Below are 12,005 nucleotides of genomic sequence, written 5' to 3'. Positions count from 1 at the left end.
GTTCAATCAGAAGAAATAATATCAGCTATTAGATGAGCATTATAATGCAGTTACTACTAAAAAAAGGCTTCTCATTTAAATGGAAAATAAACTTTACATTCAAGACAACTCTTTTTTTAAAGGCTTTACATTTCCCCATACCACCTGCCATTCGTGAAATCTTCCAGAAACTGAATCCAGACAGCAGCACCCACTGGTACTGTGTGACACCTCAAGACCACTGTAACTGAGCCATTGGAAGTGCTACATCTGGGTTTTTGTGTGGGAAACAGTGGGTGTTATGAGAATTCACTATCTTCACATAAAACCTTTAATGCCTTCTGTTGGCTTTCTAAAAGCTGAATCGCTAAATGAGAAGATTCTTGAAAAAAATCTTGGCCTTGATTTGCATATGCTCCAGTTATTTCATTGCACCAAATACTATGTGTGTTTTATATAGGGGCTTGAGGCTTACTGTGTGTTTGTGATATGCTTTGAGATCCTCTGATGGGAGGTGTTACCTAAATACAAGTAATTTGATGCTGAAGTGTCTAGAATTCCCAGTGGACATCTGTACTCGAGCCCTGCTGCCATCACAAATGAAAAACATTTGGAATCCTTAATGTGATTTTTAATGGACATATGTTCATAACACAGTGCCACCAATTTGGCATATTTAGTGTCTTCTCAAGAGAAGCCCACAGTTTGTATAGCAAGATTGTGGGAGGTTAGGATTGCAGTGTTAGAAAATTTGCACAACACCTGCCTGACTGTAATTTAATTGGCAGATATTAATGCTCTGGGTTTGGGAATTTTTTTCCTCCTCTCAAAACCTAGAGACACTAGGGCTGATTCTGCTGTATTACACTGTTGTATGTAAGCTTTTATTCTGATTTTATTTGTGCTGCAATATGATAATCTCCTGGTCTACTGTCTTCGTGACAACTGAGCATTGCTGGCTTACTCGCAGTTATTTCTATGTACACTGACTTACCTAGCAAGCAAAAAGCACTCAGGTTTTTTTTTGTACTTCTCTGAAAAAGTGCTCTGCTTAGTATTATTAAAGATTATGCTCCATTTTATTTTTAATGAAGGTACTTTATGACATGTTGTAAAAGGAAAATATTTCTCATCAGCTCCACCAGCAACACAGTATGTGGACTCTGAAGACAAACACCAGCTTTGCCATTATTAAATTGGTTTTGGATTTTATCTTTGCTTATATTGCAGCCCTATCTGGAGCAGTCTTTAGCACCTCTTATCCCACCAGATTTTTGTTTTCCTTTTCAGGAATATTTGGCCTTGCCATGCATCAAGGACAGCCCCTCTTACCTCACTGTTTTCTTCCCTTATTTACAAAACATAATAAAAGGCTTTGCAGGGGAGATAGAGGGTACAGTCCCAGGGGGTGTCCCTGCAGTGGGAGAGTCAGATCTGCAGTATTTTAGACTTGCAGCTGGGAAGGTGAGCTACAATCCTGATCCCTGCTGCTCTGCCAGCCTGGCTTTTTGGGGGTTGCAAGTCACTGCTGGCTGCCTCAGCAAGAACTTGCTGGGAACATCCAACTGCCTCACAAACCTGACCAACAGCAGGGTTGTGAACGCCCTTTATACAAGATAAGTCAATTTTGTTGCTTTTCAGAACTCCCTGAAACTTAGCTGGGAATCCCAGATTTACCTGTTCTGCAAACTACCAATGACAAGCATGGTAAAAGCCCCATCAATACAAAAAAGTCACAACTTGGCACAAAAGCATCACCTTATCCAGGCTCCAGATGCTTTGCTAAGACTGGGTATAAACAGAGGGAGAGGAAATGGCAGCAGGGTTATTTCTACAGTTCTGTTTTTCTGAAATACTTCAAGGCTTCACACCCCCAGACTGCATGGACAAATAGACATGAAGACCACCTTTCTTTATGGTCACAATTGTCTAAAATGGAACAGGGGAAGCTAAAGACAGGCCTGCAGAAACAGAGACAAGAGCTCAAAGTGCCTGAGATCACACTCAAGTGTCTGATATCACACTGAGATAACTCTCAGAATTTTGAGTAGTAGTGGCTGTTGATATCAGATACTGCCACAACTGACACAGACACAGACACAGGTCTGTGTATGTGCACATGCACACAGTGCACTTCACCCACAGAACAACAGTGTGCAGCCCCAGTCCTGAGCAGGTCTGTGCTTTTGCTCTGAGTTCTAATTTAGGGATGGGTTAATATTTTATGACACTTCCTCCCATAGAACTCCCAGTAAAATAAAACATAATATTTGAAAGAGGAGTTTAATTATTGCTGCTCTGCCTCTTCTGAGGCTGTAGCAATAGGCAATAACTGTTTAGTTTGCAAGAGCCTAAAACAAGCCATAAGCAAAAACTTCCTTGCCTGCACTGAAGGAACCCCAACACTTAGATTTATATTGCTAGGGATTTTTTAAGAACTGCATAGACAAAAATAAGAGCTGTGGGCCTTATGTAGTGGTTATTCAGGCCTGTCAGTGCTCACTGTTGAACTTTATACCCAGATCAGGCAGTGTTCCCAAGGTGAGTAAACACTCCTTGGACGAGCCTCCACTTCACAGCCAGCTAGTGACCATCTGCCTGCAAAATGTGCCAGCTGCACTTTGCCTCTGTGCATGACCTCCGTGTTCCTGATTCCAGAAACTCTTTGTACTCAACCTTTCCCACACGCCGAGAAGTTATGACGTTTTTGATTTCAAAGCCAAAATGGATCAAAGTTTGGTTAAACTGCTAAATTTTGTAACTGCTTCAAAACGGCAAATCCAGGGGCTAAGAACCTCCGCTTTCAGCATTCATTAATCAAGCCTGTTAAATGATTACCCCGCCAGGGCTGCTTTGTTGACAGCTCTGCATGATGACAATGTCAGTGGCACTGTCCCAAGACACATGCAGTGGTGATGTAAAGGACAAGCCTCCTTCACCTCAACCGGTGGGATGGACACCACCATGAAGAATATTTAAGCGAGGAGGTGCATCCTTGGAAAGCAGCAATTGCAAGAGAGCTCCAAGGCAAGTGAAACGGGCTCAACTGAAAGGTACAGCAAAATCCTCTCTGGCATCCAGCTCCAGCTTCCATAGACAGTAAGTAGAATGGCCTCTATTTTTTTCCATGTTAAATTAGTAGAATGGCCTCTATTTTTTCCACCTTGAAATTAGCAATGATCCAAATTCCCTACCTTGATTTTAAAGCAGCACATAATCAAGTCCATTGCAAATTCTTTGTGTTATATGTTGTTAGGCTTTGTGACGCTGGTTAGAACGTACTGTAAACTAACACACCTAATCTATTTGATTTTAGATTGTGATCAGTATTTTACAGCCATCAACGAGATCCACAACAGCTTCAATAATGCCCCCACAGTTGAAAACTGACATGAACGTCATGCCCAAGGTTGTCCAGGGGGATTGGGAGAGTCTGTCTCCAGAAGCAAGAGATTTCATCGAGACCAGTGCCAAGCTGTGCCAGCCTGAGTGCATTCACATCTGTGATGGCTCAGAAGAAGAGAACAGAAAAATTCTGGACATCATGGTAGAACAAGGCATGATCAAGAAGCTGAACAAGTATGAGAACTGGTGAGTAGCCTAAATGAAGTCAAGTATCATCTCAGAATTGGAAAATTCATTTTCTATTTACTTTAAAAACTTCTTATAACTCTGCAATATTTGCTTTCCATGAACATTTTGGAACTTTAGCTTACATAGGTGAAATACTCAGGAAAAGCAAACTTTTTCCTCTAAAAATTAGCATAAAGCATATTGTTCAGTTGGACTATCAACTGTACATTTTCTCTATTGATTAGTTACACCAGGGAACTGAAATAATGTCATGAGACTTACGCAACTTAACATTAGCAATGGCTAAATATTATTGAGCAAATCTTCTTTTGAAGAATTCTACTATTTTAGCCAATTAGTTTATTCATCACATACTTTTTTGTGGCATTCAAATAGGTCTGTGGGTGTTCAAATATTATTCAGTACAGGCATTATTCATATCGTGCCGATGAGCTTTGACTCTAATGTATTCTGCAAATACTTTTTTCAAATATTTCATAATTTCTCCCAACTAACTGAACATGAAAGGAGAATATTAACAACAAGTGCATACTCGAGAATTACGTGCCAACCACGAGATCTTCATGGGAGAAATCTGCAAAGACTTTTGAATAACTAAGTGCAGGAATTTGGCAATCTGTTTGCAGACTATTTGGGAGAGAAAAGGGCAAGATTCACCAGATAAATTATTCATTGTTAATTATATGCCTAGCTGTAGTGATGACGGTTATGACAGCCCAACTAGAACATTTTTATACTCGTGGAAAATTTCGATGCACAGAGGTGAAAATGTAAAACAATCCCCTCTATCGTAAATAGATGGCAAAAATTCCTTAGAGGGGAAAAAGAATCCCCTTTAATGAACTCCTTCACTTTTAATGATCGTGCTTATACTCAGTATTTTCTTTGTGATGCCTCTAATTTAAGGGACTATGCCAATCCACTAAGCTGGGTTCTGATCCCTCTGGCACTTATACCAACACTTAAACTACTTTCCTTGGCATCCACTTAGCTAGAAGCATCATTTTGTGGTCCCCATACAAAACAACTTCACACTGATGAGAATGAGAATTAAACAAGATTAACTTTTCCCTGAAAGTTAACAACAGAGAATAAGGCTGAGATAAGAGGCAAAGGAGTATTAACATGTAACAAGACTTTCCTAGGTCATATAATTTTTTATTATTACTGGAAAGTCTTAAAGCAATTTTTTGAGAGAATATATCCGACTGATTTTTGAGATTATCTGTTATACTGCTTTGTCGCTAATTTTTGTCTTACAAAGCATTGTTTTAGCAGCCTTTTGTGCTAAAGTGGACCCACAGAAGGGTCAAAATTCTATATTGATCATTAAAGTCTAATTTCCTGATTTTTGTTGAAATGCAGCTGGTTGGCTCTCACTGATCCAAGAGATGTGGCGAGAATTGAGAGCAAAACTGTCATCATCACTCAAGAGCAGAGAGATACCATTCCAATCCCTAAAACTGGAACAAGCCAACTGGGGCGCTGGATGTCTGAGGAAGATTTTGAGAAAGCCTTCAACACCAGGTTCCCAGGCTGCATGCAAGGTAGGCAAGAAGAAGATAATTGACGCTGAACTTTCAGCAATGCTGAGACACTTACTACTGTTGCAAGTTACTGTAATCTTTAAAGAACAATTTGAGCTGAAGATTCAGCTTTATACCCCTGATAGTCACTTCACTGGTTTCATGCAGATCTTTACCATAGACCCAAATACCTGGGCAAGGACAGTCCTCAGTTTCTTTCCAGCACTCTTGTTTTCCTAAAGAGTGGCAAAGTACAAAAATTCGTGTGACTTGATTCAGGAAGTCACGCAGCAACTGAGGAGCTGATAGGAAGCGAGATGAGAATGCAGGGCCTCCCATCCATAGCAGTAATTTCTGATTCAGGGATTTACACTAACAGAGAACTTGGCCTTCACCTCCCCTTACTCCTGGCTAGACAATCTGTCTGAACTGCTGCTTTCAGCATTTAAGATAAAACTTCTTGCTACACAATTAGACAAACAGAAAGATGCAGCTCTTTAAACATCATCAGAAGTTCTCACAAGACAAACAGCTTTTAAAGGACTGAGTAACAATGTCCATGTTTATAAAGGCTACTTCAAATGTTCCTTGTTTTGCTCTTGGCCACATCTTGCTACTCCTTGTTTTCCAGGACGTACGATGTATGTCATCCCCTTCAGCATGGGGCCTATTGGGTCGCCTTTGTCCAAGATTGGGATCGAGCTGACGGATTCACCCTACGTAGTGGCCAGCATGAGGATCATGACACGGATAGGAACAGATGTTTTGAAAGCCCTGGGCAATGGGGAGTTTGTAAAATGCCTTCACTCAGTTGGATGCCCTCTGCCACTAAAAGGTAAGAGCCATTAAAAACCCCAGGAACCATTAAAAACACCTGGAAATTCCCAGGGCTGTGTTCTGGAGCCGAGTGCTTGTCCTCAGCACGTGGGACACCCTCACCACAGAAGACCAGGGTGGTTCTGTAACAGCACTAGGTTCAAAACTCCGTTAAAGGAATCAAAGCTCAGCGAGAGTTTGATGGAAAGGAGATCATTATCCCTAGTACTTACCAGGGATTTCCTTGAAGCATATGCTCTGGGTTGCTGTCAGAGGCTCGATGCTGATGAAACAACAGCGTGATCAAGCATGGAAATTGCTGCATTCATGACTACAACATTCTGTTCTGCAGAGCCATTAATCAACAACTGGCCGTGCAACCCGGAGCTGACGCTGATTGCTCATCTCCCAGATCGCAGGGAGATCATTTCCTTTGGCAGCGGCTACGGAGGAAACTCCTTGCTGGGGAAGAAATGCTTTGCTCTCCGGATTGCCAGCAGACTGGCCAAGGAGGAGGGCTGGCTCGCAGAGCACATGCTGGTAAAAATCTATGCTGTTAAATCTTGTGTGTTTGAACAGCCTTTAAAACCTCAAATTAGAGCCACATAAATCCATCACCCATCTCGCCATCAGTGGAATTAGTCTCATGTGGATAGTCCTGTAACTTTAGATAGGAATCTGTCACGTGCCAGGCTCATGAGGAACAGAAAACTGCTTGCAAGGCCAAGTACTAAACATTTAAAACAGGACCTGTCGTGACATAGAACAAGCAAGGTTTGGAACTTCTGAGAGCGACTTCTTGTAGGCAGATCCCGTGTACTTGAGCAGAGCTTGAACATCATCACTGGGCCAAATTATAAAGAGGTCTGTGCACACAAAAACCTGCAAATATCAGATTTTCTAAGGGAGTTCTGCTGTGTAACCTTCCTGGATTTAATTTCTGCAGTCCTTTAAACATTCTACCAACATAAAATACCACTGAAACAAAGAATTTCAAAGTGCATAGGGGAACAGCCTTAGAAAAAAATATCTGTGGTCCTTGAGAAGAGCAGAAGTATCCATGCACAAAATGCTTTCCTTTCACTCCACTCATACAGCCAAAAGAATATTGCCAGGTTTTCTTCTGTCTCTAGAGAGAAACATAGCAAAATAAATCAGCAAAATAAAAATAAATGCTTATTATATGTAGACCTAACATTTAAAAAACCAGAATATTTTCTTACAGATATTCTAATGGCAAGAAGAGTTGACTCTGATTTTAAAAATACAGCTTGAGTTATTTGTCAACAATATTATGTGATGCTTCTTCTGTAGGAACAAATGTGCATAATTAAATATTTTATCATTTCCACTTGCTGGGAGACAATCTTCTAAATGAAAAGTGCAAGGAAAAAAGACTGTGTTTAACAGTTGCATTAATTTTTCAATAGATCCTGGGAATTACCAATCCAGAAGGTAAAAAGAAGTACTTTGCTGCAGCATTCCCTAGTGCATGTGGAAAAACTAACTTGGCTATGATGAATCCAAGCCTGCCAGGATGGAAAATTGAGTGTGTGGGTGACGATATTGCCTGGATGAAATTTGATGAACAAGGTATGGAAATTAAATTGGAATGTTTTACAGGTTGCTGTAGGTGCAGTAAGACATGCTACAAACTTGTGGATATAATTAAATCAATATGGTTTACTTATATTTTATCATTTAACTTCCAGGCAACTTAAGGGCAATCAATCCTGAAAATGGCTTTTTTGGTGTCGCCCCTGGAACCTCAGTCAAAACAAACCCCAATGCTATTAAAACCATATTCAAGAACACCATCTTTACCAACGTGGCAGAAACCAGTGATGGAGGGGTTTACTGGGAAGGCATTGATGAGCCCCTGCCAGCTGGAGTGACAGTGACCTCGTGGAAGAACAAGGATTGGACCCCAGACAACGGTACCTGGCCCACCGACCCATGGCCCTCTCTTTGCCTTTCTTTGAAATTAATGAATAAATTCAAGTTAATTCTGCCATCATGACCTTTTTATTGTGTTCCGTGCAGGAGAACCCTGTGCTCACCCCAACTCCAGGTTCTGCTCCCCAGCCAGGCAGTGCCCCATCATGGATCCTGCGTGGGAATCACCCGAGGGCGTTCCCATCGAAGGGATCATTTTTGGAGGCCGCAGACCAGCTGGTAAGAGATGCAGCAGCCACCTTCCCAGGCTCAAGTGCTGGCCACAGAAGGGTTGACACACAGCTGGGCTTAGCCACAGGTTTTGCTTTCACAGCTGCAAAAGCAAGGAAATAACCACGTTAGTGCAATGTCTCTGTGTTAGCCTTTGGCACACACGCTTCCAGCCACCGGTGTTTCAGTGTCTGAGTAGTTTGATGTTAACACAGAACAGGTAATAACAATAAAGGGCTGGAGGGAGACCAGGACCCACTAACATGGGTAGCAGACACATAGAAAATTGCTGCATTGGTCTCAATTTGCCTGTAGTTTAAGTAGTTCAGTCAGCAAATGGTTAGAGAAATGAATCAGATAGTTTAAAGAAAAGGAAGTAAAATTAATTAGTCTGCTAAAGGTCACCTAAAGTTGGAAAAGAAATAGAAGTAATGCTAGGTCTGAATCTAATATGACCACAGAACCAGATTCTATTTCCATTAAAATCTGCTGGAGATTCTGATGTCCCAGATATCTCCCACTGGATGTGTTCAGTAATCAGAAGCCAGTTTTGAAAACATTAATTTAAACCTTTTTGCTGTAAGAGAGCAGGAAATGAACTGATTAAAAAAAAAAAAAAAAAAAAAGAAAAAAAACCAGAAAAAATTAGAATACATTATCCAGTAACATGCTTTCAGCACTATCTCAGATAGCAAAACCTGTCATAAAAATGTTTCTGGACCTCTAATTACTGAAGTGATTTTATTATTTATAGGTGTCCCTCTTGTTTATGAGGCCTTTAACTGGAAGCATGGAGTATTTGTAGGAGCAGCCATGAGATCTGAAGCAACAGCAGCTGCTGAGCACAAAGGTAAATCAAAATTTAATCTGCCTACCTGTATTAAAAGCAGGCCCCTCTGGACTGCCTGCCCTCTCCTTCCCCCTGCTCTTTCACATTTCAGTCTTGGCAGCTAATTTTGCAACCTGTGCATTTTCACAATAGAAAATATTTGTACTAGAATTAACAGCCAAATTCTCTGTAAAAGTCAAATTAAGAAAAATAATCCCTTAGGTGGCAAGCATACAGAACAGGATGCAGGCACAGGGTTGCCAGAAGCCTTGACAGGGAGTTCTTGTTACAGTCTGGGATAAACAAATTAAAATTCTCTCTCCTGCTAGAGCTCAACAAAAATGTTTGAATGATAGCCATCTCTTGGGAATCTTCATTTAAGCTGCTTGACCTGAAATTTAATAAATTTAATAACAAAAATTAATTTCATTTGTACCTTTTATGCATCAAGGATAATGCTTGTGCAGTTTCTTAAAGCTCACAAGGGTGGTGAAGGGATCATGGGCAAACCCTGGGAGGATCTGAATCTTTGTGCTTTAGAATAAATGTGCTATTTATTCCCTTACCTTCTCCATCTGTATTTCAAACAGGCAAAATCATTATGCACGATCCATTTGCCATGAGGCCTTTCTTTGGCTACAACTTTGGCAAATACTTGGCCCACTGGCTGAGCATGGCCCATCGTCCAGCTGCAAAACTACCCAGGATCTTTCACGTTAATTGGTTCCGGAAAGACAGCCAAGGGAAATTCCTGTGGCCTGGCTTCGGAGAGAACTCCCGTGTGCTGGAGTGGATGTTCAACAGAATTGAAGGGAAAGCCTCTGCCAAACCAACTGCCATAGGTTACATCCCCACTGATGCTGCTTTGAACTTGAAGGGTTTAGAAGATGTCAACCTGACCGAACTGTTTGATATCTCAAAAGAGTTCTGGGAAAAGGAGGTAGAAGAAATCAAGCAGTACTTTGAAGTGCAAATTAATGCTGACCTTCCCTATGAAATAGAAAGGGAATTGCTTGCCTTAGAGATGAGGATAAAACAGCTGTAAGCTGATCAAACCCACAATTATTTATCAATTCGCACATAGTAAGACAAGGCAAACTCATTTTACCAAATCACCACTGGAAGCATAACAGCACACTGATGAGCAGGGGGTTATAATGAAAGTAGGTCATAGCTTAGTTAGGATATAGATACAGAGACATTCTAGAAATAACTCCAGACCTAATGATTTATAACTACATCGGTTGTTGTGAATAGGTGAGCAGCTGTGGGAGTGCATGTGCACGGGGTCTGAAACCCCTGGTCTGTCACTTACATGCACACAGAGCCATGATGGGTGTAAATTATTTGCCTAGTTCTGCATATACAATCCAAACCAATCCAGCCTTCAAGTTGTAGCACATTGTTTCCATCACAGAAACCTCTGGAGTCTGAGACTCCACTCGAAAGAGGAGAGAAAATTAGATGCTGTATATATGTATTACCTAAACATATTTCATGTCTTAAATACTTTTTAGAAAAATGAAGTTGTAACTTCTATCAGAGTGAAAGATGACTTTATATTACTAATGCATATTTAAGATATTGCTATTATATATTACTCATGTTCCTGTGATTTCCAGATGTTTTGAATGGCTTGTTCTTAAACTATAAAATAAATGTTTATACAAAATATTACCTCATTTCCAGTATTCTTGCTGTTTATAAACTGCATGCACATAAATTGAGGCTCCTGTCAATACCACAGCACAGGCAGAGATGCACATGTGGAAGTTAGATCTTGACTGGAGTTGATCTGCTACTCCTGAGCCAACTAGTTTAAGCCACATACTGTCTTTGCAACTTCGATTCAAGCCAAAGGAATGATCCAAAAATTATGATACCAGCTGTGAGCAGTCATCCAGATGGTGACACACTCTCCATAACTGGGCATTGTTAGTTACTGCAGGCATTTATAAAATAAACTACCCTCTAGGAAAGCCCCATGTTAGGACCTTGCTCATTTGTTAAAGTCATAGGATTTGTCCCTGTTCCACAGCATCTTGGCTTTTGCAAGAGTAATGAGCGAAGCTGTTGAAATAAAGACAATTTGGGAAAAAGTTTTCCAGATTTGTCGGGATGCCTAAAGCCTTAGAGCTCAATGAAAATCAGGGCAGGAACCTGTGTTGGGTTCCTTGTAGAGCCAAGACACTAAAACCGGCCCATGTTCTCCCAATTAGAGGTGTCATTTATGTGCTTCCCACATCCCTGGCAGGTATCCTGCTTTTTCACTTTGAATGCTTGATCTCCCAAAACATATTGCAAATATTTGCTTAGCAAAAAGAAAATCACTTACATTGTGTAATAAGCCTTTTTACAGACTTGCTTCCTTGCAGAGCAAACAGTGCCAGGGCTGGTCAACAACTGCCCTTCAAAGTTTGCTAGGAGAGGTCACATAATCTGAAGAGGCTCTAAATTACCCCCTGACCCCATGGTTAAGACTTAACACAAACGTTATCCATTCTGAAGTGAAACACAGAACCCAAGTCAATGCATAGGTCACACAAAGAACAGGCAATGGAAAGCTGTGATGGAAGTGGAGAAGAGTGGAGGTGATCAGTGGAGGTGATCAAAATCACATCTGCATCTCCTATAGGGTCACCTCTGTGTGTCCTACAAGTGGGCTTCAGATTAACAGAAAAATCAAGGTGGAAGTCAGTAAATAAGTCAGAGGAAGTGAGCCAAAGAAAACTGGAATACACACTCCTCAGATTCAAACATTACTATCAAGTGTATAAAATAAAGTTGTTAATAAAGTAATTCTATAAATAGCTGATGAACAGCTTGGGCTATTCACAACTGGTGTGACAGTACTGGGCTGGTATTTGGAGACGTCTAAGGAAGAGCAAGGAAAGCTGAGAAAATCTGCCATGGTGATCTCAGAGAGTTATGGCCAGTTACAGCCTCAGGGTTTCTTATGGGCCTCGGGAGAGGATCCCAGCCCTGAGCAATGCAAATGTGTTCCAGGCACAGCTTGAAATGCTGCCCAGGAGATGTACAGAAGCTTGGGGCTTTCCAGAGCTCTCTGAGCACTCCAGTGTGCTGCTCTGCCTTCC

General features: G+C 41.0%; 1 protein-coding gene across 1 annotated transcript; it reads left to right on the top strand.

Annotated features, from left to right (window-relative positions):
* Positions 1-3,268: 3,268 nt before the first annotated feature.
* On the top strand, positions 3,269-10,587 carry PCK1 (phosphoenolpyruvate carboxykinase 1). The gene is made up of 9 exons (XM_053993226.1): positions 3,269-3,570; positions 4,939-5,120; positions 5,731-5,934; positions 6,268-6,455; positions 7,346-7,508; positions 7,628-7,852; positions 7,959-8,090; positions 8,836-8,931; positions 9,501-10,587. Exons 1-9 carry the CDS (start codon positions 3,347-3,349, stop codon positions 9,953-9,955), a joined length of 1,869 nt encoding a protein of 622 aa, XP_053849201.1. The 5' UTR covers positions 3,269-3,346; the 3' UTR covers positions 9,956-10,587.
* Positions 10,588-12,005: the final 1,418 nt, after the last annotated feature.

The sequence above is a fragment of the Vidua macroura genome, chromosome 17 (genome assembly GCF_024509145.1).
Source record: "Vidua macroura isolate BioBank_ID:100142 chromosome 17, ASM2450914v1, whole genome shotgun sequence".
NCBI lineage: Eukaryota > Metazoa > Chordata > Aves > Passeriformes > Viduidae > Vidua > Vidua macroura.
The sequence above is the reverse complement of the archived record's forward strand: the minus strand, read 5'-3'. Positions and strand labels throughout refer to the sequence as shown.